We start from the raw sequence: 27198 nt of genomic DNA on the forward strand, positions 1-27198 counted from the left end.
GACTCATGAAGAAGCAGAGGGATTAAGGGGATTAGGAGGGAGACCCTGGAGGAATGAGGCACAAATGTAAACCTTAGACAATCGTTAGAAATGTGACCTCAACCAGTCATTTCTGCTTCCACCCCACAGGTGAAAGGGGCCTATATATGACATTATGAAGGAAGGGGATAGCAGCTACTGTCTCTTCTTGGCTATGATCTTCTTCTTGACATTTATATCCTGCCTTTTGGGGTCCAGATGTTGGAATTAGTTTAAAACACAGGGTTCTTGGGAGGATCCTGGGCATCAACGACAAAATATGGACTTCTGCTGACTGCCCCTGCTTCATCCTCACCTTTTCAACAGGGAAGGAAGCAAACTAATATCCATAGACTATTGGTGTGAGGTTAAGTTTCACAACTCTGAGAAATGGATTTTCCCAAGTTAAGTATAAGGACACTGAGGCTCAGGCAAACTGGGGCAACCTGCCTATCTGCAGTTAGCAAGTAGGGGATGGGGACTCCAAATGTCACGTGCTTTGCATCCAACCAGCATTCTCCTTGATAATGTCCCTTTCTTGCTGTTCACCCTGAAGAACATGCTGAGGGATCTTTGGGAGGGACTATAGGGTAAATCACTGTGGTCCTTGCCCCGTGACACTAACTTCTTTTTTTTTTTTTTTTTGGTACCAGGTCCCCTGGTTAGTATCTATGTACTGTCTCACTAAACTCTACGTTCCCCTTTCAGTAAGAGGGAACCAAGGCTTGGATATTCAGTAATGTGTCATACTCATGTAGAGCTCCAGACCCAAGTCTGTCTGACTCTGGAGGCTGAGCTTTACCTAACTGGGCTAAGTGGGAAGAAATCTCTCTTCAGGAGACCTCCAGGGAGCAACCGTGGACACCTCACCTTCAGCTCCATCAGTGGAGAGAGAGAGGGAACCTGGTCAGAGGGCTTGTCTTTCCACACATCACACTCAGGCTGTCTCAATGAGAACCCTTCAGGGACTAGACTAGAGCATGGGTGCTTGTTTCTCCTGGGGTTTCTTTGCCTTGGGTTAGAACTGGATATGGGCAGTGGTTAGGGAAGGGGTGATAGATGGCAGATTTTGGAGCAAATCCTAGATCTACTCTCCAAGGGCAAAGTGAGGGAACTTGTATGTTCAGTGGCCCACAGTTGGCCCGTATAGTCACCTCTCTTTAATGACTGGTGGCCTGAGGTGGAGGTACATAGTCTAGGCCTGTGGCTGGGTTGAGAGCCGTTCCATATTGGCCCTCCTTCACTAGCCTAGTGAACTTCCTTTTTCTTTCTTTCTTTCTTTCTTTTTTAGGTCCCCAGTGGCTCCTAGAAGAGAAGTAGGCAGCCCTCCCTGAAATATCTTGGCTCCTCACTTTAGCCTCTCCAACCTGGCTCCCCCTTCCCATCCTGTCCCCCTGCTTCCCTTCCCCCTCCTCCACTCCCCCTACTGAACTGGGTACAGAACAAAGCTCTTCCCTTCCCTTCCCCTTGGGACCTCACTGGCCAGGCCCTGGTACCTCGTATTCTGAGCCCAGAGATACCGGAACACATTTCATCTGGGGAGAGGGTCTTTTTGACCCCACAAGTCGTTGAGCAAAAGGCTGAAAAAGAAGCATCGAGGGAGTTAGATTAAGTGAGGTGCGCCCAAGCCCCATCATGGAAGAAAGCTTCCGAGACCGGGCAGCGTTCATCCGTGGGGCCAAAGACATTGCCAAGGAGGTCAAGAAGCACGCGGCCAAGAAGGTGGTGAAAGGCTTGGACAGGGTCCAGGATGAGTATTCGCGAAGGTCTTACTCCCGATTCGAGGAAGAAGATGATGATGACTACCCTGCCCCTGCTGATGGCTATTACCGCGGAGAAGGGGCACAGGATGAGGAGGAGGGTGGTGCCTCTAGTGATGCTACCGAGGGCCACGATGAAGACGATGAGATCTACGAGGGGGAATATCAGGGCATTCCCCGGGCAGAATCTGGGGGCAAAGGCGAACGGATGGCAGACGGGGCACCCCTGGCTGGAGTGAGAGGGGGCTTGAGTGATGGGGAGGGTCCTCCTGGGGGTCGGGGGGAGGCACAGCGGCGGAAAGATCGGGAAGAATTGGCTCAGCAGTATGAAACCATCCTCCGGGAGTGTGGCCATGGCCGCTTCCAGTGGACACTCTACTTCGTGCTGGGTCTGGCGCTGATGGCAGATGGTGTAGAGATCTTTGTGGTGGGCTTTGTGCTGCCCAGTGCTGAGAAAGATATGTGCCTGTCTGACTCCAACAAAGGCATGCTAGGTAAGAACCCTGTGAACGCTCTGCTGCTGGGAGCTGCCTGCTCCTCCCCAATAGTTGTGCAAGATGTACACAGAGGGTACTGATCCTACGCACACCATCCCCCCATAGACACCCTCTTCTGGAGGTTGAGTAAATGAAATTGTGTGTGAAAGAGAGGGAGTGTAGCTGGATTGGGGCTTTCACTAGTGTCTGAGTGGGTGGCAGTTTGCCTAACTGCCAGATATGGCCATGGTGGGTTGGGCTGCCAGTGCATTTGCAAAGCCTTCTATCCTGGTGCTGAGTTGCCTTTCCCTGCTGCAGAGCAACAACAACAACAACAACTTTGAAATGCTTTGGCATACATTGGAAGGGTCTGTTTGGAGTGGTGTGGGTAGGGACATCTCAGGCATGGGAGTAGCTAGGGACCAGGAATGTCTTTGATGGTTTTTCCTGACAGGGATCTAGAAGGAGGAATCCCACAGGCTCACTGAGCAATTATAGAGGGCTGGCTTTGCCATGGACAGGTCTCTGTCTTGGGCTTGGTTTGGGCATTGATAAAATGCAAAATTTGGAAATGATTTAAAAAAAATCAATTCCAATTACGGTTATAGGAAAGAGACACACAGAGGAATTTTAGGAGGTAGGAAGTATTGGGTCTAGAAGGATAGAGGAAAAACTTTGTGTTGGAGCCACCTTTCCAAGGAACAGGAGGTCTCCTTTGAGGGCATCAGGACTTCGATGGAGGGGAGAGGAGGCCAGGTGAGCTGTCCCAGCACTCAGGAGGCAGGAGCTGGTGCATCTGTATGTTTGAGGCCCATCTAGTCTACACAGAGTTCCAAGGCAGCCAGGTCTACATGGTGAGACACCATCTAAAACACAACAGTAACAATAAAAACCACCAAACAAATCCAACTGGGATGTAGGGTGGCTGCAGGTGCACGTAGGAACCTAGGCAGGTCTTCAGTGTGCCTTTGGAGGGAGAGAAGAGGAGAGGAAGAAGGGGACTGGGGAGAGGGGAGGGGAGGAAGGGGAGGAAAGTGAGGGAGGGCCTTTCTCAAACATTTGCCTTTGAACCCCTGGTCTGCAGTGATGACTGTCTATCCATCTTTGTTCACACATCATCGTCTCCCACTCTCCCTTATCTCTGAGTAGACTTCGCCTGTAGCTCTTCAGTCATTCTGCTAGAGGAGTTTCAGCCCCTACACTGCTCAGCTGATGGGAGAAGTGAGGCCTGTCTGCTCATGTCCTTCCGGTTTCCTCCTTTCCACAGGCCTCATTGTGTACCTGGGCATGATGGTGGGAGCCTTCCTCTGGGGAGGCCTGGCTGATCGGCTGGGTCGGAGACAGTGTCTGCTCATCTCGCTCTCAGTCAATAGTGTCTTCGCCTTCTTCTCATCTTTCGTCCAGGGTTATGGCACGTTCCTCTTCTGCCGCCTCCTTTCTGGGGTTGGGTGAGTGTCCACATCCTAAACCCTTAAAGACACTGTTGTCATATACACTTGGTACAGTGCCGGGCATACACCTTAAGTATATGTGAATCGAGTGAATGAGCCCCGTCCCACTCCCCACCCCCATCTTCAGGCCAGCTACGTCCGTCCGTTGCCTGTCCAGGGCCTGCCAGGCAGCATGCAGAATACTGTGCCTGGTCTATCCCTGCGTCCTCCAACTTGTCTCTAACTCTGTTTCTGAGGCTGTCTACACAGAGGTCCAGTGGGCCTCAGCCTTGCCCCCAAACAAGGTTTGATGCTTGTTCTATGCTTGTCCTGAGACCAGCTTGCCTGTTTCCTGCCATCCCAAGAATGGTGACTTGGTGGCTGGTGGCAAGTAGAGCTTGTAAGACATAAAATATGAGATGGAGAGGAGGGAGTGAGGATCCAGAGTATGGGGGTAGGGACTGGAACGATGACTGTTCTCTAATGTTAATTTTTGAAACGTACAGGATTGGTGGTTCCATCCCCATTGTCTTCTCCTATTTTTCGGAGTTTCTGGCTCAGGAGAAACGTGGGGAGCACCTGAGCTGGCTCTGTATGTTCTGGATGATTGGTGGAGTGTATGCAGCCGCAATGGCCTGGGCCATCATTCCCCACTATGGTAAGCAGTAGTCTCCCAGACTCTCCGTCCTCCCAGCTCTGCTGTGCTCCCTGTGATGGGAGCCCTCGGCTTCTGGCTTCTCTGCTGATTCTGTGACTGTCTGCCAGGGTGGAGTTTCCAGATGGGCTCAGCTTACCAGTTCCACAGCTGGAGGGTCTTTGTCCTCGTCTGTGCCTTTCCCTCTGTGTTTGCCATCGGGGCTCTGACTACGCAGCCAGAGAGTCCCCGCTTCTTCCTAGAGGTGAATGGATTGATTGCTTCTGCGGCAGGTTGGGGAGGGAATACAAATGCTGGCTGTGGGGTTGGTGAACTCTTATGACTTCTTCCTCATGCACGTGCCCGTGACTCTGGGCAATTTATCTTGCTTCTTTTGTCTTCAAATGTGTCTCCGGAGGGGTTTGGAGAGAGCAAGAACCTGCTCAGCTATGGGTGGCTTAAATTCTGCAGGCTCAAGTTGGGATCCACCCTGTACATCTCCCTTCCAACCACACCTGGCTCTAGCAGATTAAGATGTGGCACCTTCTCTGACCATAGACTCGAGCATCATTTCCCTCATCTTAAGCTTTTCCTTTCTATTTTACTGGGTCTGTGCTGACATCTGATCCCTTGCAAATCCCTCACCCCAACTCTTGCCCAAGTCTGATCATGCCTTGCTGTACCCCAGCTCAGACTGGTGTGTATCCCCATAGATCCGGGTTTCAGGGAGCTGGGAGTCTTTTTGTGTCTTGGGATCCTAGAAGCTGGATTGAAGGGATGGGTCTGCATATTGGATCTGAGAGCCCTGAATTGCATGTCGGGAATTACATTTGTGGTTCTAGAATGGGAAGCATGATGAAGCCTGGATGGTGCTGAAGCAGGTCCATGACACCAACATGCGAGCCAAGGGTCACCCTGAGCGAGTCTTCTCCGTAAGCGGCAGCTGCCCACTCAATCCTACAGCCCCCCTTGGACCCTTTCTGAATGCCCATTTTCAACCCCAGAGCACACTGTAGTTCAATGATATCCCCAGGACATCATGTCATTCCCTGCCTCCCATTTTATTTCTGAGAGAAAGAGATGGTTGGAGTTGTTGGGAAGTAGCATGTGATTGCCCGCCCCTTTTCTTGTGCCCAGGTAACCCACATTAAAACAATTCATCAGGAGGATGAGTTGATTGAGATCCAGTCTGACACAGGGACCTGGTACCAGCGCTGGGGAGTCCGGGCTTTGAGCCTGGGGGGTCAGGTAAAGGGGGATCGAATGGCGGAGAAAGAAAAAGGAGTGGGAGAAGAGGAGGGAGGGCTTGAGCCCGTCTGATGGTGAAGGTGAACTGGGAGAGGGGGGAAAAGCAAACAGATGGAGGTCTATGAGTAGGAGTTACTGTGGCCACCTTTCATCCTCACTGTCCCTTGAAGGTTTGGGGGAATTTCCTCTCCTGCTTCAGTCCAGAATATCGACGCATCACTCTGATGATGATGGGCGTATGGTTCACCATGTCATTCAGGTGAGAGGGCTAAGTGTGTGGACTGAAAAGAGCAATCAGCGTAGACCTGAAAGTCCCCCAAACCACAGTCCCTGGAAGGGGTGTGTGTGGGACGAGGCTGAGGGTATGCACGCAGGTGGACTGCTCACCCCTTCCTCGATGGGGTTCTGGTGTCTTATCTGCCTCCTTTGACTTTGACCCTCCAGCTACTACGGCTTGACTGTCTGGTTCCCTGACATGATCCGCCACCTCCAGGCTGTGGACTATGCCGCCAGAACCAAAGTGTTTCCGGGGGAGCGCGTAGAGCATGTGACATTTAACTTCACACTGGAGAATCAGATCCACCGAGGGGGGCAGTACTTCAATGACAAGTATGTGGGGACTTCTCCACACCACTCTTCCCTGTTCCTTCTACTTCCTGTCACTTTTGATGAGTCTGAGACCAAGACCAGGCGGTTTGGGGCAAAGCCTGTGTGTTGATCTCCACTTTAGGGGGGTAAGTCAGTGAAGGAGTGAGGCTGAGGGGGCATGTCTTGTCATCCTGGTCCTGCAGGTTCATCGGGCTCCGTCTGAAGTCAGTGTCCTTTGAGGATTCGCTGTTTGAGGAGTGTTACTTCGAAGATGTCACATCCAGCAACACATTCTTCCGTAACTGCACATTCATCAACACGGTGTTCTATAATACTGGTAAGGTGGCCAGTGGGTGTCAACGGCCAGGACCTTGATGAAGGGAAGAGGCTTCCTCATTCCCTAGCTTACAGTTCTCAAGCTGAGAGTCCCCTGGAGCCTTGGGGTTGCTTACTGGCTACTATCAGTGATTGGGGACATATAATGAACACTGGGCATTTTGATCCGAGAAAATGCCACATTTCTTTACCTTTAGCTGTAATTGTAAGAATTCAGTGAGTTAATGTTAATGTAATTTTGAAGAGCGTAAACTGCGTTATTGGGGAAAAGGAAGACAATAAAAAGGAACATTTAATAAGGAAAAGGCTGGGAATCATGGCATCCATCTACTTCTTAGCTCAGCCTAATAGCACAGACCTGTAATCCACCTTTTCAGAAGGCTGAGGCAGGAGGATTGAAAGTTGCTGGGCTTCAGAGAGAGTTTAAGGCCAGCCTTTGCAACTTTGTAAAATCCTGTCTCAAAATGAAAGGCATTGCAAGGGCTGAGAGTGTTGTCCAGTGGTGGGGCCCAGCTCACCGTGCTCTCTAGGTTCAGTCCCTAACTAAAACCAAACCAAACAAAACAAACAAAAACCCTGAGCTGAGTGTGCTGGAGCCGGCAGGAGGATCAGGAGTTCAAGTTCACTAAATAACAAGTTTGAGACCAGGCTAGGTTATATGAGACCCTGTTTTTAAAAAAAAAGAAAGAAAGAAAGAAGGAAAAATCTTTAAGGAAAATGGCTCAGCAGTTAAGAGCACTTACTCTTTTGTAGAAGAGCCAAGTTTGGTTCCCAGAACCCACATCAGGCAGCTCATGCCTGCCCGTAACTCTTGTTCTAGAGGCTCTAACATTGTCTTCTGGCCTCTGAGAGTTCATGTTGCGCACACACACCTGAGATAAATCTTTTTAAAAATATGTAAGAAAGAACTCTGCATCTACTTTTAAACAACAGTCTTGGCTAAAAGGCTGAGTTCTGTGGGGTAGCACCCTCCTCAAAATGGAGCACTGTGCAAGTTTTTCCTTCCTTGCATAGAAAAAGAGAGAGGGCAGGGCTTTAAAATTTATGTTTAATGTTTTCTTGAGAAGCAGTTCCTAGGTCAGCAGCAGGGCTCCTGTTTATAGCCAGCTTGGGTGGACAAAAAGGATGATCAAGAAGCAAAGACTAGTAAAGCCTCAGACACGCCATGCTTCTAAAGGTCTGCTGAAGAGATTGCTAGTTCCCATGGTGATCGTATGTGATGCTTTGCAATGAGTGCCAGGGATGATGCTGAGAGCTCCTGACTGTTAACTTCCTCAAGTGCAGCAGATCCCTAAGCCATAATTCCGTCTCAATGCCTGCTCTGTGTCTTGACCTCCTAGATCTGTTTGAGTACAAGTTTGTGAACAGCCGTCTGGTGAACAGTACGTTTCTACACAATAAGGAAGGCTGCCCATTAGATGTGACAGGGACTGGGGAAGGTGCCTACATGGTGTACTTTGTCAGCTTCTTGGGGACATTGGCTGTGCTTCCTGGTAATATCGTGTCCGCCCTGCTCATGGACAAGATCGGCAGGCTCAGAATGCTTGGTAAGGGCGTGAGGGCTGGGTGCTGGCTGGTCAGTATGGAGGCAGCCAGGGCTGGGGCAGGCTGTCAGTACACAGACTTCTCACCTCTTGCCATGGAAGGGATTGGCCAGAGAGTTTCTCCCTGTCGTGTTTTGTTTAGGGGTGCTGCAAAATGGGGGTGGGCATGGCATAGAAGTTACTCTAGGGGGTTAAAGGCAAGTAGGGCACAGGTTATAGGTTGGAAATTTGCTCCACCACTTACCTTGGGCAGGCTATTCCCTGGGAGCTTGCACCTGCAACATAGGAAATGATAGGTACATCTGAGTCATCAAATTACTTGTCTCAGAATTGGTGTTGAATAAATGGCTGTCACTGTTGTGATAGTAACAAACACGGGGGTTGAGGACTACCTTGGGACACAGTTACCCGGGAGGTTGTCGCAAAGCTAGCTAGCTGGTGGCTGGGCCATGGCTGGGTATCATTGCTCTCCTTTCTGGTTCCAGCTGGTTCCAGTGTCATGTCCTGCGTTTCCTGCTTCTTCCTGTCTTTTGGGAACAGCGAGTCTGCCATGATCGCTCTGCTCTGCCTTTTTGGGGGGGTCAGCATTGCATCCTGGAACGCACTGGACGTGCTGACGGTTGAGCTCTACCCTTCGGACAAGAGGTAGTGTGGTGGGGAAGGAGGAGGTTTAGGAGCTCCAGGCCAGGGGAGAAGTGTGGTGAAGTGGAGGGAGGGCCCGTGGGAGTAATGGTGTTGGGGATAGGACACACATCCCTGCTGAGCTTTTGTGTTCACTCCTAACTACTAACCTCTTGCTTCTGTCTCCTTTCTCTCCCGTCTATTCCCTCCTCCTCCCCTCATTTCTCCACCCCCCTCCCCTCTCCTGTGCACTGCTTGCCATCTTTCCCTACTTCACTTTTCCACCCATCCATCTCCCTTCTTCTGGGCCCTGACCACCACGTGTCCCGGCCGGGCCCCTCCTGAGCAGGACCACGGCCTTTGGCTTCCTGAATGCCCTGTGTAAGCTGGCGGCAGTGCTGGGAATCAGCATCTTCACATCCTTTGTGGGCATCACCAAGGCTGCTCCCATCCTCTTTGCCTCAGCTGCCCTTGCCCTCGGTAGCTCTCTGGCCCTGAAGCTGCCTGAGACCCGGGGGCAGGTGCTGCAGTGAGGAGGGGGTCTCGGGGCTTTAGGGATGGGTGGCAGGCACACTGTGAGACCAATAATTCCTTTGATCCCTTCCCTGCCCTGCCGTCCTGGCTCTCACTCCCCTGTGTTTGGTGTCTTAGTTGTGTGTGCCTGTATGCATGTGTGTGACCCCGATGGGCAGGGACTATAGGGATGGTCTCTTCATCCCACTTGTGGGACGAGGCACTCCCTACCTGCTGCCACCCTCAACTTTGCACAGGGGAAGGTTGAGATGCATCCTTCTCTCCCCCAGTGTTATTGGGGGCCCTTGTTTCCCTGCTCCAGGGTTCCAGAACTTCTGCCTTCCCTTCATTCCCTCTGCCTAGGCCCTGATGAACCACAGGTATGGAGTTATATTGGGGGCTGAGGCTTGGACCAAAAGAACTTACTGAGTGGAAAGGGCCTTGGGTGTCCTCTAACCTCCCAAGGATGCTGGGGAGTAGCAATAAACCTCAGCCCTCTGGCCTCCATCTTGACCTCAATGCAGGCTACAAATGTGAAGCCTGGATTTTGTGGAATTAGTTTTCTGATTCTTATTTATATAAGTTCTGAGGCAGCTTAGCAGGAGTGTGTGTGTGTGTGTGTGTGTGTGTGTGTGTGTGTGTGTGCGCGTGCGTGCATGTATGCCGTGGGGTAGGGGTACCACTGTACTGTTCAAATATAAGCCAAGGGTAGTAGTTTCAGCGAACACACACACAACACTGTTTTTCTGTATTACCTCCCAGAATCTTCCGTGTTGGAGCGGGAGGGAGAAGCACTAGCCAGGCTGGGATGAGAATCCTGCAATCTAGGGAGTCCTGAGGGCACCTGACAAGGCCTCACTCTCCTTCCTCCTCTAGAGAGGTTCCACCCACTAGCCACAGCCCTCCCACCTGACCTGTCCTCACAGGCAGGGGACCAGGGGAAAGAAAGGGAAAATAACCAGGCTTAAGGTCAAACCAGCAGATCCAAAGCACAAGGAGTTGGGGCAGGGGCAGGAAGCAGGGGCCCTCCCCTCACCCCTTCTCAGAGAGTGAGGTCCTTAATGCAGGGACCAGAAGCCTCAGTTTCCCCATCGCACCCTCCTCTAGGTCAGCCTCTGTAGGTACAACTGCCCCCTCCTACCCTACTGTGTGTGACTGCTTTTCTTTGGTACTTTCTACTCACTCCCTCTGTAGCTGTGATGTGTTGTAGTTTTTAGCTGTTTGTAAATGTTAAAAAAAAAAAAAAAGTTAAAAGGAAGTTAAAATAACCACAAAAAAGAAAATCCAGACTCACCCTCCTCCTGCTCCGTCCGGTGCCCTCCACCCTGAGGCCGGTCCCTGATTTTGTAACTGAACCAGGTGGAGGCTGTCCTCAAAGGACCACCTTCTTCCTCCAGTGCCCAGTGTAGAGTGTGTGCCCCTTCTCACCACTCCCTTGCTGGACGTAGCCCTCTCTCTCCCTTACACCCCTAGGGGAGACACAGCCACTTCCTTGTCTCCTGAGGAACCCTAAACCTGATTCATTGATGTGAAAAATGAAATGAAAATTACTGCAGAAAAATAAAGGGTACAAAACCTTAAAATTCGAAGTGGCTCTATCAGCTTCTTGGCGTCTTCACTCACATTTAACTCCGCCCTGACAGTCTGAGGAAGATAAAATGGTGTTGGAGAAACAATTCCTTCTCCAAAACCAAAATAAGCAAACCCTCTATTATTATTCTTGGTTTGTGGAATGAGCTACCTCAAATCTACCTTTTGTGTGTTTAAAAAAAACATTTATTTGCCAGGTGTTGGTGGCATACACCTTCAATCCCAGCATTCTCGAGGCAGAGGTAGGCAGATCTCTGTGAGTTTGAGGCCAGCCTGGCCAACAGAGCGAGTTCCAGGACAGGCTCCAAAGCAATACAGAAAAATCCTATCTCTAGACAAAAAAAAAAAAAAAAAAAAAAAAAAAAAACAACAAAATACCCCCCCAAACAACCATTTATTTATGGGGGCTGGAAAGTTGGCTCTCTGGGTCCATTGTTACCCTTGCAAAAAGCAACGTAAATGTGTTTTATGTGTGCGCATTTTGCTTACACATGTGCCTGGTACCCACTAAGACAGAACTGGGCACTAGATCCTCTGCTACTGGAGTTATAGTTGGTTGTGAGTCACCATGTGGGTGCCGAGAACCAAACCTGGATCCTTGGAAGAGCAGAAAGTGCTGAGTCATCTCTCTAGCCCCCAATTTTAAATGTTGCCTTGGGAATTTCTGCCCACAGCTTGCCCGACTGCCCTTTACTCTAGCCCATTGCTGCTTTAATCAAGCCACATTACATTTTTTTTCTCTTCCTTTTTTTGAGACATCTTACCATTTAACCCTGACTGGCCTTGAATTCAATGAGATCTGCTTGCTTGTGCTCTTCATGCTGGGATTAAAGGCATGAGCCTGAAACCTTAATAACTTTCTACTGCCCAAATAGGTCCAATCTAGGAACAATGTATCGTGAGATATGGTCAAGATTATGCTAGTCAAGTGCTCTGCCATTGGCACATCCTCTGCCCAAGCTATGGTCAGCAACACCTTTCTCTGATAACCTCCACATAAAGGACATTGGAGAGCTGCTTCAGAGTCACCTGAGCATCCCTTGAAAAGCTTTGTTTGTTTCCGTCCTTTTCCTGCTTCCTTTCTGGCTTAATTTTGGTATACCTGTAAAACCCAAATAGTTCACTTCCTCAAGAATCCCTTTTCTAGTCTGCACGTAAAAGGCCTGTATGGGCCTAACAGCTGCATAAAGCTGACGACCTCAGTTCCTAGAACTCTATGATGGTGGGAGGAAGGACTCCCAAGAGTTGTCCTCTGACCTTTATATGATCACCGTGGTGTCACGTACTCTCCATCACATACACAGGCAAGGCAACACCAATTTAACAAGTATTGAGAACATGGCTTTGAACCTCACGAGGCAGCGTCTCTTTTATTTTCATGGTCCTTTCTGATTCATCAGGACCCGGCAGCCATTCTTAACTAGCCCAAGCAAGGGCAGTTGTGAGTAGCTACTCCCTCCCTGGGCTACCTTAGCTTTCAGGGGCCAAGAGCTTCTTTGCCTCTGCATGGTGTATGTAAGCAGAAAGGGTAGGGATCCTGGTCCATACAAATCAAGGCGTGAGGTAGTAGTGATCTAGAGGTTTATTCTCATTCGCCCATTTTGATCGTTGTTCTCCCAGTCTGGGTATTAGGAAGTCCCTCGAGTTTTCTTGCTTCCACCTAGGCAGGGGGGACTGGTGTCCAGCTGTGGGTTCTCCCTCCACTGGGCGGGGGTCTTCGCCTGGATGGCCAGCGCGTGTACCGGCCCAGCCAGCTCCTCTGACAGCGCCGCGTGAACCAACCGGTGCCGTTGCAGAGGGCTCATCCCCTCGAACCGAGAGCTCACTACCGCCACACGGAAATGCGTCTCGCTGCCTGCTGGGACGGCGTGGCCGCCGCTCTCGTTGCGCAGCTCCAGTACTTCGGGGCTCAGGGCTTGCTCCAACTTGGCGCGGATAGCGGCCTCCACTGGCCCGCCAGCCGCCGATCCCGCGCCGTCCTGCGACACACACGCGCGCGTGGCCATGGAGACCATGCACCGGGCCAACTGCGCCCTCAGCATCCGCTGTGGAGAGACCAAGGTCACGGGCTGAGAGCTGGGTCCACACACCCTCCCCACGCACCCCAGACAGGAACACCCCAGAACCGCCTATGCACGGCGTGGCGGTTGTTCGAACGGCCGCAGCGCTGGGCACTAAGGGCGCTGGGAAGGCATGGCCGGGAGCTGTAAAAATGGAGGGTGTGCAACTTCGTCCTTTTGACTGAGTCAGAGCCTTAACGTCCCCTCCGAACCCTAGGGTGATACCTCTGGGCTAGCTGCGCGGCCTGTGTTACCTCCGCTTTAGGAGGCGTCGGGAAGCTCGCTAAGAAATGCAGTCCTGGTACGTCTGGCAGGCGTTGCGTAGTACCCAGAGGTTTCATGGGAAATGTAGTCCCTGCTCCTTCCAACCGGCGAAGTCCTGCGAAGTCAGGAATTAAAGCAACGCAATGTAAACACAAGGATAAAACAATTTCCTCCAAATTTGGCATTGTTGCTGCGGATTTGTTGTTTCTGGATTTTGTAACTCAAATAGCTTTCATTCCTTTATAATGAAAAACAAGGACTCATGTAGCACAGGCTGGCCTCTACCTCCTGCCTCTACCTCTTACGTGCTGGGTGGGATTACTGTCCAGTGTCACTGATAGAGTGCCTCCAAAGTAAAAAAGGGATTCCTATGCGACTACAGTAACTCAGAAGGGGATGTCTGCTGGGACAGCCTCGTTCCCGAGGTAATCTGTCTTGCTTGAAGCAGATAATCCCAGGATGGAAATGAAGACCCTCACATAGCTCTGTAAAGCTGCATCAACTTCCTCTTTCTCAAACCTCTCACTTACCCGACAGAGGGTCCCAAGCAGCTTTTTTTCCTCTCGCAGACACCTTCATTCCTCAGAGAGAAAGGCTGTCCCTCTCTGTGTGCACTAATAAACAGGCTCACCTGTTGAGGTCAGACTTGGGTCTCTTTCTGCTTTCTGTTTCTTCATTTTATACTCCTAAATCTAATAGTCACACCTCTGGATCCCAATTACTCTACCATACAGACAATAAATTGAAGGCTATTCAATTTCTTGTGTGCCCAACCAGTGCTGGAGGCTGGAGAATGAACAAAGGCCCTGCTGTCAGAGTTTACAGAGCATTGAAGAAATAGAGAGAGGGACTCTGTGACATGGTATGCCAAGCGTATGATGAGACTAAACACAGTTTATTGCAAGCATATTACTCAGACTTGGGAAACTACACTTGTCTTAGGGTTTCTGTTGCTGTGAAAAGACAACATGACCACAGGGAAAATATTTCATTGGAGTGGCTTACAGTTCAAAGGGTTAGTCCACTATTGTCATGGTGGGATATGGTGGTGTGCAGGCAGACATGGTGCTGGAGAAGGAGCTGACAGTTCTACATCTTCATTTGTAGGCAACAGGAAGTGAACCGAGTGTCACAATGAGCATATGCTGAGCATAGGAAACCTCAGAGCCCACCCCCACACTTCCTCCAACAAGGCCACACCTAATAGGGCCACTCCATAAGAGACTATGGGAGCCAGTACATTCAAATACCACACTTCACTCCCTGGCTTCCACAAACTTGCAACAATATCATAATGCAAAAACGCATTTAGTCCAAGTTCAAAAGTCCCCACAATCTGTAACAGTCTCAATAATGTTTAAAAGTTCAAAGTTCCAAATCCCTTCCGAGATTCATGCCATCTCTGAAATGTAATGCCCTGTAAAATCAAAATGAAAAAACAGATCACATACTTCCAATACAGAATGGCACAGGATATACATTACTGTTCCAAAACGTAGGGAAGGATGTGTAGTGAGGAAATACTGGATCAAAGCAAGATCAAAAACCAGCGGGGCAAACTCCAAACTTTGCATCTCCGCGTCTGATGTCAAAGCGCTCTTCAGAACTCCAACTCTGTTCAGCTTTGTTGGCGGGTTCCACTCCCTGTGAACACTCTGGCGTCTCTAATATCATGGGGTCTCTAAGGTAATCCAGGCTTCTCCTTCACAGTTTCACACAATGGCTTGTCTACTAGGCCTCTATTTGAGAGGACAGAATAAAACTACATTTTGGGGAAAAGCCTTTTTGAGGAAATTCCTGCGTGGCCCAAGACTGACTCCGCCCCAGGCCAAAGAGCCATGATCAGTTCTGAGAAAGTCCACAAACTGCCTGCCCCAGTCCTCTATGTCGGTGGTCAGACAATGAAGGACTAACGTTTGTAAACAACATCTGCCATCCTCGGATTGTCCTTGTCGGCATCCGTTAGTAACAGTTTTAGACCGCAGTCAATAGATTTAAAGGTCACAGACTCTTGCCCAACCCTGACACGTGAACACATGTCCCACCCTGCTTGCAGTTTTTCCCTTTAAAATCCCCTTACCCTAAGAGTTCAGGACTTCGTCCTCACCATTGGAGAGCTGGTTGATTGCCCAAGATCAAGCTTGTAATCAATAAACCTATGGGTTTGCATCGGTTACTGGCTCTGTGCTGGCCTTGATCAGGGGTCTCTTAACACGGGCACAATATGCGCAGGGACACCCCTGACACATGCCTAGCCTCTGCTGCTTTACTCCATAACTCCTTTCTGCTATCCTTGACTCTAAGTCCAGAATCACCTGTCCAAAGCTGCCAAGTTCTGCTGCTTGCTGGGGCTGGAACGTGGCCCCCTTACTCAAGTACATCTTCACCAGCTTATGTTTTCCAAGGTTTCCTTCACTGCCTGAGCTTGGCTGTACTGAACATGGATGGAACTGTAGACCAGGCTGGCCTCAAACTCAGAGGTCTACTTGCTTCTGCCTCAGGAGTGTTATGATTAAAGTGGTGTGCACCACCACTAAGATTTCCTTTAATTTCTTTTCACAAGTTGGAAATTTAGTTGGATGGGACCTTGCCCTGAGGTTACCATTCCCTTTGTTCTATTTCTTAATCTGTTTATCTCCTTGAACACAGGACTCAGCTCCTTTCCACTTCCTGGTGCTCCTTTTCTCCTCAAATTGTATTTTCCCCTGCTTAGCTTGCTCTTTTTCATTATAAATCTTTATAAGCATGAACACTAGTAACCATGTGACAAGAGTCTATACTAGGCTGTTTTGAGATTTCCTCTGCCAAAAGAATTAATCCATAACTCTTCACTTTATCCTCAGGCAGACTCTTTGGACAAGGGCAAAAAGCAGTCACTTTCTTCACTAAAATATCACAAGAATGATCTCTAGGCAACATGCTGAAATTCTCCTCTGAAACCTCTTGAGTGAGCCCCCCATGGTTCAAATCACTCTGGACATCATTGTCTTCCATGGTGGTACTAGTATGGCCATTAAGCAATACTTAAAGTGTTCAACTGCTTTTTAAATCCACAGTTCTCCACAGTTCAAAAGTCCAAGTGCAGGCAGACATGGTGCTGGAGAAGGAGCTGAGGAGTTCTATGCCTTGATCTGAAGGCAACAGATCCAAAGGAACTGAGACACACAGTGTAGTTTGAGCACAAGGGACCTCAAAGCCCATCCCCACAATGATACACTTCCTCCAACAAGGCCGCACCTACTCCAACAAAGCCCCACTCCCTATGAGCTTATAGGGGCCAATTACATTCAAACTATCACACTTTTCAAGAGATTTCTAGAGAGCAGTCCAAAAGAAACAGCAAGACTACTACTTTCTTATTTTATTTGGTCAGGATGTGGTAGCTGAATGAAATGAGACATGAACTCTCCAAGGTATGGCTGAGGAGGAGGTGTTATTATTATTATTATTATTATTATTATTATTATTATTATTATTATAGATATGAGGGAGAGTACAGTCAGAGGCAATTGGAAGAGTCTAGATCAGGAAGAAAAATTAGCAGCCTGAACCAGGCCATGAGAAGAGAGGGAGGGGGCAAGAGTATAAGATGAGAAGAGCTGTGTGTGTGTGTGTGTGTGTGTGAGAGAGAGAGAGAGAGAGAGAGAGAGAGAGAAAGAAAGAGAGAGAGAGAGAGAGAACAAAGAGAGTCCATGGCTGAAATGGCAGGGTTATATAGGAATCAGGGGATACTGGAGGGTGGGAAGAAAAGCCCCTGGGCTAGAGAGGTTTAGGGCAGGAGCTGAGTAAGAGGAGCTGAGGGGAGCCATAGGTACTGGGTGAGTCTAGTGGCCATTGTGCACTTTGGTATGCTAACAGACACCTCAGTTAGCTATTGTTATCTTTGGGATCTGACAGTAGCCTTTTATAGGCAGTGGGATGGTCAGCGGCTGCAACCTCTAGCATCCTGAGCCGTTTCTGTCAGGGACATCTATTCAGTTCTTGACTTTGTTGCAGAAAAGAATTTCAGGACAGTCAGTATAACACAGAAGTGGATTTTATTTTACTTATTTTGTTTTTATTACTATTTGCTTTTCTGAGAGTTTTATTCTCAACATAGCCCTGGTTGTCTGGAACTCATTATGTAGGTCAGGCTGGCCTCAAACTCACAGAGATCCACCCACCTATGCCCCCCAAGTGCTGGAGTTAAAGTCATATACCTGTTGCACAAATTCTCATAGGTCTTAATAATAAAAACCCAGAGTCAGATATTAGGGGGAAAGCTGAAGATCAGAAAAACAAAGCAGCCAGCCACTAGCTCTTGCTTCTACTTCAGACCAGATGGATGCGCCTGTCTTCACAAATCCTTGGACTGACTGCTTAGATTGCTGAGACTGCACTGAGCTCCTGTCAGGGTGGCCTTGAACTAACAGAGATCTGTCTGCCTCTGCCTCCTGAGTGCTGGGATTAAAGGTATGTGCCATCACTACCTGGCCTCTCTGGCTAACTAGTGTGGCTGCTGGAGTTAAAGGTGTGTGTCACCAGTGCCTGGCCTCTACAGCTAATTAGTGTGGCTAGTTTTACTCTATGATTTTCAGGCAAGTTTTATTTGTTAGATCATAAACAAAATATCACCACACTGCTAGAAGTGGAGTTTATTAAGCATGGAGGTTAACTGGGGTACTGAGGAAAAGGCTAGTAAACACAAGTGTGGGTTGTGAGCTACTCAAGGGGATTGGGTGAATCTTTACATTAGTATTTATATGATTTGGTGGCTTCTGAAGATACGTCCCTAAGGGTTGTAGGGCTTTAAATGTGATCACAGGTCATTTCTGTTTAGGTGGAAGCTGTGCCTCAGCATCCCCCCCAAAAAAACCCATCCCTCAGAAATCCCACCAAGGAGCAGTCCATCCCCCTGAGATGCTCAAGACCCAAGCCCTGACTTGCCATGTGATTTCTCTCCTGCCTTTCCAAGAGTCACCCAGGAATTGCCTTGTTCTGTTTATTAAAACCTGATCTTATTAATTCGGCTGGATTTGGCTTATTGCATCATCAGAAATCAACAATATTTACCAGTTTCTGAGATCCAAGAGATAGTATTACAGCTGATAAAGTAAAACCCCATCATGAGGTTTGTACAAGTGAGTTAAGGTATGCTTTTACTGCAAATATGGTTTATTGTCTTGTTTGTGAGATTTCCAGAAATCTATAATCTTACATCGTAGAAAGGCATGTAACAGATATTCATGCTTAGGTTGTAAGCATGGATCAGAACTATTTCATTGTTGAAATATTTCTATGTAAAAAGAACACTGTCCCCATGTAAGTAATGACCTCAGAAAACGTTAACCATATTGGAGCTCTTCACCAAAGATGTTGAGAAGCTTCAACTAGTTCTGGGGTGAGGTGTGCCTTTCCCTTCCCAGTTTCCCTTTGATGGGGGATGTCCTTCTGTATATATGTTTCTTTTATTGGTTGGTGAATAAAACACTGATTGCCCAGTAGCCAGGCATAAAATATAGGAGGGGTTATGAGCAAGGAGAATTCTGGAGAAAGGAGGCAGAGAGAGGTCTCCAGGGAGACGCCAAGTAGCTGATGAAAGAGTAATATGCTGGGGCATTATGGGTAAGCCACAGCCTTGTGGCAATACACAGATTAATAGAAATGGGCTAATAATTAAGAGAGAGCTAGCCAATAAGAAGCCCGAGCCATTGGCCAAACAGTTTCTAATTAATATCAGTCTCTGTGTGTTTATTTGGGGCTAAATGGTTGAGGGACCAGGTGGGACAGAAACTCCATCTTCACCCCTTTACCTTTTCTGCCTTTCTGTCCTTCCTCAACCTCATGTGCTAAAGCCAGGAAGAGGAGAGTCATTTCCTGTGGAGGCATGAGGCTATAGATAGGTATGGTTAGAGCTCTTGGGGTAGAGACATTGGTAATGATAGCATGGAGGATGCAGGAAAAATTCCATTTTCTCCACTGGTTAAAGAATTAAAAGGCAGGAAAAGTTCAAAGGTCAAGCAAAGCCAAAGTTTATTTAAAGAAGACAATTTTATTAGTGGTTTTGTTTTTAAAACAAAACCAAACAAATACCAGGGCAGGGAAGCTATAATCTCAGAATGAATTAGTACTTAGAAACGGGCTTCAGGCAGCAAGACACTCCTTTAGCCCTCCTGAAAAGTAAAGACATCTGGGCAGTGTCATCTATGAGGAACTGGCCTTCACCAGCACTAAGCTGTCAGCAGTTTGATCTTGACCTTCTATCTCTACAACTTAAAAAAAAAATCTGTTCTTTATAAATTACCCAGCCAGTGCTATTTTGGTATGTCAGTACAAATAGACAAAGTCAGTCATTCCCATCTGATGCTGAATCTTTGGAAATGCAGTCAAGGACCATGCATGGCACTTACATATGTAAAAGAGGCAAGGGGTGGAACTGGGAGGTCAGCTGGGAAGTTAATGCAGCTGCCCAAGTGAGAGAGGTGACCTTAACAGGGAGAGTGGGGCAAGGGTCACTGCTTCCTCTAGCAGCAGACTCAGCTGGGATTCATGTCACCACAGAAGAGACTTTCCGGTTGAGCTAGTATGAAGATGAGCTGGGGTTGTAAAGGAAGAGCTTTGGCGCAGAGTGGGAGCCAACACTCAGCTGTGGACATGAGCGCTATAGAGTTGGCTCAAATGTCTTTCCATATGTAGACTTTGGCGTCCACCGAGGTTAGATCTTATGGTTGCTGAGGAACTCAAAGGAGATCACAGAGTGGTCCCTAAGGAGCAATGACTAGGATCCCAGCTGATAAATTAGGTGTTTTTTCTGTAAACAAAGTTTTAAAATCTTATTTGTAAGATTTCTAGAAACGTTTGGATTTTCAGATTTATATCTGGGAAATCAATACATAGAAATAGCGAGCTTCATTGCTATTTTCACTTTCTTTTATGTTTTGTTTTGTTTTTTAAGTTTTTCAAGACAGGGTTTCTCTGTATAGTTTTGAAGCCTGTCCTGGACCTCACACTGTAGACCAGGCTGGCCTTGAACTCACAGAGATCCACCTGCCTCTGCCTCTCGAGTGCTGGGCTTAAAGGTGTGTGCCACCACTGCCTGGCAAACTATTTTCATATTCTTATTTGAAATATCTCTACATAAAAGGAATGTTGCCTCCACAGACAGTTTTGACAACAGTGCTTCAGGGCCTCTGGCTCAGTTGCTGAGAGACTTGAACTGGATTCCCAGTCAGTGAGTCCTTTTCCTCCTTAGGGCCCCTGACTTTTCCCTTTTTATCTGCCCTGTCTCAACCTGAGCCAAGTTGGTAGTAGAAACGGAGAGACACTGTGACCACAAGACATTACGAGAGGAAAACACACAGGTTGTGGAGATAACTTATGAGATGGGAAGTGTTGCAGTGATTTTCATTTGTGCATCTGAAGCTATGAAATAATCCAAACAATTCCTGTTATAAGCCTTTCCCTGTCATTTGTCCATCTCCCTCTCTCTTCTTGTGGTTCTGCAACATATGTAAACCCCTGACTAAAGTGTCTGGGAATCTTGAGTTCTGGGTGTAGACCTGGCACAGGTGTAGACCTGGCATAAGTATCTGAATAAAAGCATCTTCTTTGTTAAAATTTGTTAATGGTCAGACTGGGGAATCTCTGAATGAACTCAGACCCCCAACAGAATGACAAAGAAAGAAAAGAAAAAAGGATGAAAATGTTTACTCAAATGACAACTCTGGCTAGTGTGTGAGGACTGTATTTGAGGCCGCACAGGACAGGAGTATCTGTCACTGTTGTGGTTGAGTGAAGTCAGGACACACGATAGGTGATCATGGGTTCAAAGGGCATGGAAAGGCTCCATCAATCGGGTAATGATCTGGAAACTTGCTAATTCCCAGTGGTAGGGAATCCCCAGAGGTAGGGAGTACTGGGAAGCTGTGGTCCTGAAGATGAATGGGCAAGGACAACCAACCCGTGGAAAGAGGCCTCCAGACAGAGGACATGGCCTCTACTGTATTCTAAATGTGTGAGGCCACGTTCACAGTGAGCATACTTAGGTGTTCAGTATGAGGTACTAGATGAAATATGGTGGCACATGCCTGTAATTCTAATGAGTAGGAAAGGCTAAGGTAAGACTGGGCAATATGGTAAGACTTGTATTAACAACCAAACAGCCAACATTAATTATTACTACATTTGCAAAGGAAATTTTGTGGGGCTTCGACAGTGTTTTTCTTGTTTGAAGGCTTAAGATACTGGATGATTTTAGCATTTGAAAAGGTAAACTTAACTTTAGAATGACTATAAATGTATAATGGCCATTCAATAAAAACGAATTAGTAAAAAAGCATACAAAGGTAAGTTAGAGACATAAAGAAAGCTGTAGCAAATATGTCTAAATATGCATCCTTAGCTACTCATAGTACCACATACACATAAATGGACAGAACTTGGTAAGTAAAAATTGCTATTTTATTTGTTTATTCATTCCCTTTAAAAGAAAAAAATTAAATATCAGCTTATACAGTAAGCTTATTGTCTTTGTTTTCGATAGACATCACTGTTGCAATAATATCTCTTATTTGCTGAGGGGTCTGTCTTGGGCATATCAAGATTTTTTTGAGGCATTAGGTACTGAGAAATTATGGTGGCCTCTTTGTGTGGCCACAACACACAGCAAACACCTGTAACATGGGTTAGGGTGCCCAACAAGCCACTCACTGTCCCCCCATGATGTGACATCACTTTGTTATGTGTTCACTAACTTTTGTGTTCATTGAGGTAAGATTGACACATACAAAATTTAGGAATCTTAACTGCTCAGCTTAGTTTTCCAGGAGTGTACCCATATGAAGAGACAGGAAATTTCCAGTGCTTCAGAAGGCACCCAGGAAGTCAATAATACTGCCAGTCAATAGGTAACCATTATTTAAATCTTTCTTTTGTAAATGTTTATAGCTCCAGAACTGAAGAAAATGTCTCTCCTCTAGTGGCCTAAAATACTTACAGATTTTTAGGGCAGGATAACTCTCATCACCCCCACCCCCACTTCTTTTTAGAGGCAAGAGTCTCATCTATCCCAGGTTGGCTTCAAACTTGCTTTGTAGCCAAGGATAGCCATGAAGTTCTGATCCTTCTGCTGCCACCTCCTAATTTGCTAGGATTACAGGGATGAACCAGATGCCCTTTCTATGGGGTGCTGGAGATCCAACTCAGTGCCTTGTGCATGCTAGGCAAGCATTCTGTCAGCAGAGCAACATTCCAGCATTTGGTGGCATTTGGAAAGTTTTGTGAAGTAAAAACAAATACTGTAAGAGAAAAACCATGAATTCTCTAAAAGTATTGTTTAATTAATTTATATAAGCCAGGTAGAAGGAATCACTAACTATTGTTAGATATGGGGGATGAAATAAACATTAAAAAAAGGTAGGGGGCAAATGCTGTCACAGGGTGCAAACAGAGCAACGTGGACACCGGGTGGAAGTGGGAAAACCTCATGAAGGATGTGGGGCTGAAACTGGAAAGGTGAGAACTTGCAGGGCCAAGAGAAGATGAAACAAGCATACCAGTCAGGCAAGTGAAGGTTCAGGGGCAGAGAGCAAGGAAGGGGGGGGAGGGCTGGAAGGGGGAGGGAGGAAAGGGATGGGGCTCTGGTTGGATTAAAGGTAGAGCACAAAATACATGTTTGCTTAATTAAATTGTCTGGGAAGGAACTCAACTGCCTTTGGCAAATAATCCCAGAGGTATGAAAGGAAGCAGCAGGCAGCCTGTTAGTGATGATGTGCACTTTGCAAATGGCCTGCTCTGTTTGTTCTAGGAAGGCTCTGGTTAAAATGCTGGGATTGAGTTCTGGGGAGAAACAGACAACAATGAAGCCTGATACATACTGGCCCGTGTAGACCTATCTAACAAAGTCTCAAAATAATTATCTTTTTTAGAGGAGGAAGTAATGGCAGACAAGTGACTTCTGTAAGCCCTCAAGACACATGAGTGGCCAAGCCCCTTCCCCAGGGCTTCTGACTGCCAGGTTCCACCCACAGAATACTCTAACTGCCCTAACTGCTATATCCTACAGAATAAAAAGTCCAGTCTCTGAACATGAAATCCTGTCAATTGCCACCCTAGAAAACTCTACCCTGAAAAATTCACCCCCTTCCCAAGAACTATATAAGCCCTGTATCCTGTTCAGTTTGCTGCTGTTTCTGACCCAAGCAGAGGGAACCACCCTTCTGTCTTTTCCTCTCCCAATAAATCTCCTGTGTGAGGTTTGTTGTGTGGTGTGTCTTTGTGGTATTCCTTGGCTCTCAGCCGCCAGGATACTTTTCTATCCAAGCTATAATACAACTTCATTATGCCCAATATCTAGTTAGTGAAAGATCATGAATGAAGCCATAAAGAGCATAAGAGTATATTCTTTAAGTATGAATAATTTGGGTGAGTGACTACGTGACCTTCAATAGGTGCTCCTGAGCCCCCCCCCCTTTTTTTTTAATCTGTGAACAGAAAACTATTATCCATTTTGTAGGTAGCCTCTAGCACAGGGCTTGTCGGGTTCAGCAGCCTTTTTCATAACACAGGTTATGAAATCCAGAGATTCACCGGCCCTCCAAGCATGGCCTTATAAGGTATGAGGGCTGTGTGTAGGTGTTGCCTGTTATGTGGGAGAGAGTTGTCCTCAGCCCCAAATGTCTCAAAAGTTGACACCATTAGAACTTGCATAGTGGAAGGGTTAACAAAATATCTGGAAATTTGATAACAGCTTAGAATGAAAGTATAGCCAGCATTAGATACATTTCCCGTAACAGGTTCTCCTTTCTCAACCTCCTTTTGGCATCCCATCCCCAGACAGGGTTTCTCTGTATAGCCCAGATTGTCCCCGAACTTGCCCTGAGATCCACCTGCCTCTGCCTCTCCCAAGTGCTGGGATTAAAGGTCTGCACCACCACTGCAGTGATCAGTTTTGTGTGTGGGAGTGTTTTGTCTGCCTGCACGTATTTCTTGGTGCTGGAAGTCAGAAGAGTGTGTGTGTTCCCTGATGTGAGCCACCATGAGGGTGCTTAGAACTGAACTCAATTCTGCAAGAACAGCAAGTATGCTCTCTCTCTCTCTCTCTCTCTCTCTCTCTCTCTCTCTCTCTCTCCAGTATGTTGGCGAAACATAACATATGCCCATCATAAATGCCACCTGTGATCCCTGTGAATCATACCTTTCTGTAAACTCATTCACTTTCTAAAATGAAATAATCAAAAAAGGGCTAGAATTATTTTCTGAATCATGTTACATTTCACTTACTGAGGAAACACTTTTATTGACTTTTTTTTTTTTTTTTTTAAATTTTGTGTAGCCCAGGCTAGTCTTGAACTCCTGGCAATCTTCATACCTCAGCCTTCTAAATGCTGGGGTTAGACTTGTGACCTCATGCCCTATGATTGGATTTGGATTCCCCAAGTGTGTCACGGCATCTTCCCCAGGATTAATTTCTGCATATGGCTAACATTAATTCACTAACCTTCTGCCATTTCTAGACATTTCATCATTTGTACTATTGTTAATGACCTGTATTGTGCATTAGCCAGTGGCCCACATTCAATCAATGTCAGTTGAGGAGCTGGCTGTAGAAACGGTGCAACAATCATTGAGAGCACTGGCTAATCTTCCAGACGACCTAGGTTCGATTCTAATCACCCACAAAGTGGCTAACAGTTGTCTGCAAATCTAGTTACAGGAAATTTGAGGCCTTGCCTACCACTGGCACCAGGCGTAGATAAAACACCTATACACATAAAATAAAAACTAAACCCCAGAAGAAATGGGGATGAGAAAGAATATTGGAAGAACTCTAAAAGGGTAGACTTGAACTCTATTGTTTTATTTATAAGCGTAGTGCCAACCCAGGATTACCAAGGAAAGGGAGAAAGTTTTGCTGGGTAGGAGGTCGGATGAACCACTAGGAAGGAAGAAACAGGGTTTCCAGAAAGAGTTTTAAAGGGAATGTGCTGGTGTAGAGGGCGTAGGGGTTATAGGCGAGAATAGGAGAGGATCATTCAAGCCTAGAGTCTGCAGACAAAGCTATTCGTTCAGGGCTGTAGCTGGAATCTTAGGGAGGAATGCAAAGTGGACAAAGGCGGCTTGACGTTAAGAAGTAAATGACAAAGGCAAGATCAGATTCTGAAAGTTTGTGGGCGCAGTTCCTGGGAGAGGGCAAAGGAATACGGAATTCACGTTCAAAGCCTACAAGGTGCTTGCTGAGCAAACGAGTTAAATGTCTGGTAAGCATTGATACAGCAGTCTGAGATAGAGAAACGAGTCTGAATTAGCTGGAAGCTTGTAACCCTTCTAGAGTGAAGAGCTGGGATAGGATATATCGGCTAAAGTCGTGGATTTAGAAGTGGGAAGAGAACAGGAGCAGGGTAAAGAAAATCAGAGATCAAAAGAGGAAGACATCTTGAAAGCAGCGGAACAAGTAAGGTGGCGACAAGCGCCTCATAGAGGTCAAATGGGAGAATGGCATCTCATCTAATCCTTGGTCAAAGGATTCAATAGAGCAGAGGTGGGGATTGGGCGAACGACAAAGCTAAGGGAGGCAACTTCATTAGTTCCTTCACGGAGCCTGCCTAAGAGACACAGGAAAGGTTAAAGGGTAATTTAAAGCTCCAGGGGAAAATCCAATACTCTTGAGGGGAGTGGCTGTCTTCTTGTGCTTTTGGGATGAGTGTGGGTCTTTTTGGATTTTCCAGTTCTGAACTGGGCAAACCAAACAAACCCCTATAAGTTACCATACTAAAATAAACAGCTCTGCGAAAATCTTCTGCCTTTAAATTCCCTGGGGTGTAAACAGGGAGCTTTAATGTGGCGCTCATCGATTGGTAAATTAAAAAGAAAAACTCGTCATTTCCGGTACTGCAGGATGTAAATCTTCGATCTAGCTTCTGCTCTCCCATTGGCTGTTTGAGGCAGCTCCGCTTTCAGCCAATCAAACTACTGTTCCTTCACCCCCTCCCGACAGCTCTTATAAATTACACCAAATTGCTTCACCTTTCCATATCCTTTGCTTGGAAAAAGCAGCAGTTATTGCTTATTCCGCCATAATGTCTGGCCGCGGTAAGCAAGGAGGCAAGGCCCGCGCCAAGGCCAAGTCGCGGTCGTCGCGCGCCGGCCTGCAGTTCCCGGTGGGGCGTGTGCACCGGCTGCTGCGCAAGGGCAACTACGCGGAGCGCGTGGGCGCCGGCGCGCCGGTGTACATGGCGGCCGTGCTGGAGTACCTGACGGCCGAGATCCTGGAGCTGGCGGGCAACGCGGCCCGCGACAACAAGAAGACGCGCATCATCCCGCGCCACCTGCAGCTGGCCGTGAGGAACGATGAGGAGCTTAACAAGTTACTAGGAGGCGTCACCATCGCGCAGGGCGGCGTCCTGCCCAATATCCAGGCTGTCTTATTGCCCAAGAAAACGGAGAGCCATAAGCCCGGCAAGAACAAGTAATTCATTACCGCTTCCCATCCAAAAAGGCTCTTTTAAGAGCCACCAAACAGTCAACTAAGGAGCTGATCACGAACTAGCACACTTGCTCTTTTTATGGAGACTTGGTGGCTCTGAAAAGAGCCTTTTTGAATTGACATCAGTTTTCACTTGCTCTTAACCTTGTGGCTCTCGGTCTTCTTGGGCAGCAGCACGGCCTGGATGTTGGGCAGGACACCGCCCTGCGCGATGGTCACTTTGCCCAACAGCTTGTTGAGCTCCTCGTCGTTGCGGATGGCCAGCTGCAGGTGGCGCGGGATGATGCGCGTCTTCTTGTTGTCGCGGGCCGCGTTGCCCGCCAGCTCCAGGATCTCGGCCGTCAGGTACTCCAGCACGGCCGCCATGTACACCGGCGCGCCGGCGCCCACGCGCTCCGCGTAGTTGCCCTTGCGCAGCAGCCGGTGCACACGCCCCACCGGGAACTGCAGGCCGGCGCGCGACGACCGCGACTTGGCCTTGGCGCGGGCCTTGCCTCCTTGCTTACCGCGGCCAGACATGACTTTACAGTAAAACCAGTGCTTGTAGACTTTAATACTAAACTAGGTTGTAAAGTCTCTAAGGCCTTTATAAGGTCTCTTAGGGGTGGGGTCAGGAACCAGCTTTTCATTGGTCGTGATTTGGCCTCAGAGAAG

The 27198-nt window shown here is 47.7% G+C and overlaps 4 protein-coding genes across 5 annotated transcripts; 2 read left to right on the forward strand and 2 right to left on the reverse strand.

Annotated features, from left to right (window-relative positions):
* Positions 1-1535: 1535 nt before the first annotated feature.
* Sv2a (synaptic vesicle glycoprotein 2A) lies at positions 1536-9673 on the forward strand. The gene is made up of 12 exons (XM_051198814.1): positions 1536-2272; positions 3522-3702; positions 4191-4342; positions 4450-4583; positions 5161-5250; positions 5456-5566; positions 5737-5825; positions 6011-6175; positions 6358-6491; positions 7831-8037; positions 8520-8679; positions 9005-9673. Exons 1-12 carry the CDS (start codon positions 1654-1656, stop codon positions 9186-9188), a joined length of 2226 nt encoding a protein of 741 aa, XP_051054771.1. The 5' UTR covers positions 1536-1653; the 3' UTR covers positions 9189-9673.
* A 2649-nt stretch (positions 9674-12322) lies between these two features.
* Bola1 (bolA family member 1) lies at positions 12323-13068 on the reverse strand. Of its 2 annotated transcripts, none has more exons than XM_051199067.1 (2): positions 13044-13068; positions 12323-12803 (listed from the first exon to the last, which is right to left on the reverse strand). In XM_051199067.1, exon 2 carries the CDS (start codon positions 12798-12800, stop codon positions 12387-12389), a length of 414 nt encoding a protein of 137 aa, XP_051055024.1. In that variant the 5' UTR covers positions 12801-12803; positions 13044-13068; the 3' UTR covers positions 12323-12386. The 2 variants fall into 2 exon arrangements, with proteins under 2 accessions (XP_051055024.1, XP_051055023.1); XM_051199066.1 differs by lacking the exon at positions 13044-13068 and adding an exon at positions 12885-13034.
* Positions 13069-26116: 13048 nt separating this feature from the next.
* On the forward strand, positions 26117-26530 carry LOC127232809 (histone H2A type 2-B). The gene has a single exon (XM_051199075.1). The coding sequence runs from the start codon at positions 26138-26140 to the stop codon at positions 26528-26530; it is 393 nt and encodes a 130-aa protein (XP_051055032.1). The 5' UTR covers positions 26117-26137.
* Positions 26531-26673: 143 nt separating this feature from the next.
* LOC127232808 (histone H2A type 2-C) lies at positions 26674-27070 on the reverse strand. The gene has a single exon (XM_051199074.1). It carries the CDS (start codon positions 27061-27063, stop codon positions 26674-26676), a length of 390 nt encoding a protein of 129 aa, XP_051055031.1. The 5' UTR covers positions 27064-27070.
* Positions 27071-27198: the final 128 nt, after the last annotated feature.

Source organism: Phodopus roborovskii, unplaced genomic scaffold (genome assembly GCF_943737965.1).
Source record: "Phodopus roborovskii unplaced genomic scaffold, PHOROB, whole genome shotgun sequence".
NCBI classification, from domain to species: domain Eukaryota; kingdom Metazoa; phylum Chordata; class Mammalia; order Rodentia; family Cricetidae; genus Phodopus; species Phodopus roborovskii.

Bases quoted from the DNA above. Each gene is read 5' to 3' on its own strand.
- Sv2a (XM_051198814.1), top strand. From the start codon at position 1,654: ATGGAAGAAAGCTTCCGAGACCGGGCAGCGTTCATCCGTGGGGCCAAA. The intron at 5,567-5,736 runs GTAAAGGGGGAT...TGTCCCTTGAAG, and splicing joins CTTTGAGCCTGGGGGGTCAG to GTTTGGGGGAATTTCCTCTC. The intron at 8,038-8,519 runs GTAAGGGCGTGA...TTCTGGTTCCAG, and splicing joins CGGCAGGCTCAGAATGCTTG to CTGGTTCCAGTGTCATGTCC.
- Bola1 (XM_051199067.1), bottom strand. From the start codon at position 12,800: ATGCTGAGGGCGCAGTTGGCCCGGTGCATGGTCTCCATGGCCACGCGC.
- LOC127232809 (XM_051199075.1), top strand. From the start codon at position 26,138: ATGTCTGGCCGCGGTAAGCAAGGAGGCAAGGCCCGCGCCAAGGCCAAG.
- LOC127232808 (XM_051199074.1), bottom strand. From the start codon at position 27,063: ATGTCTGGCCGCGGTAAGCAAGGAGGCAAGGCCCGCGCCAAGGCCAAG.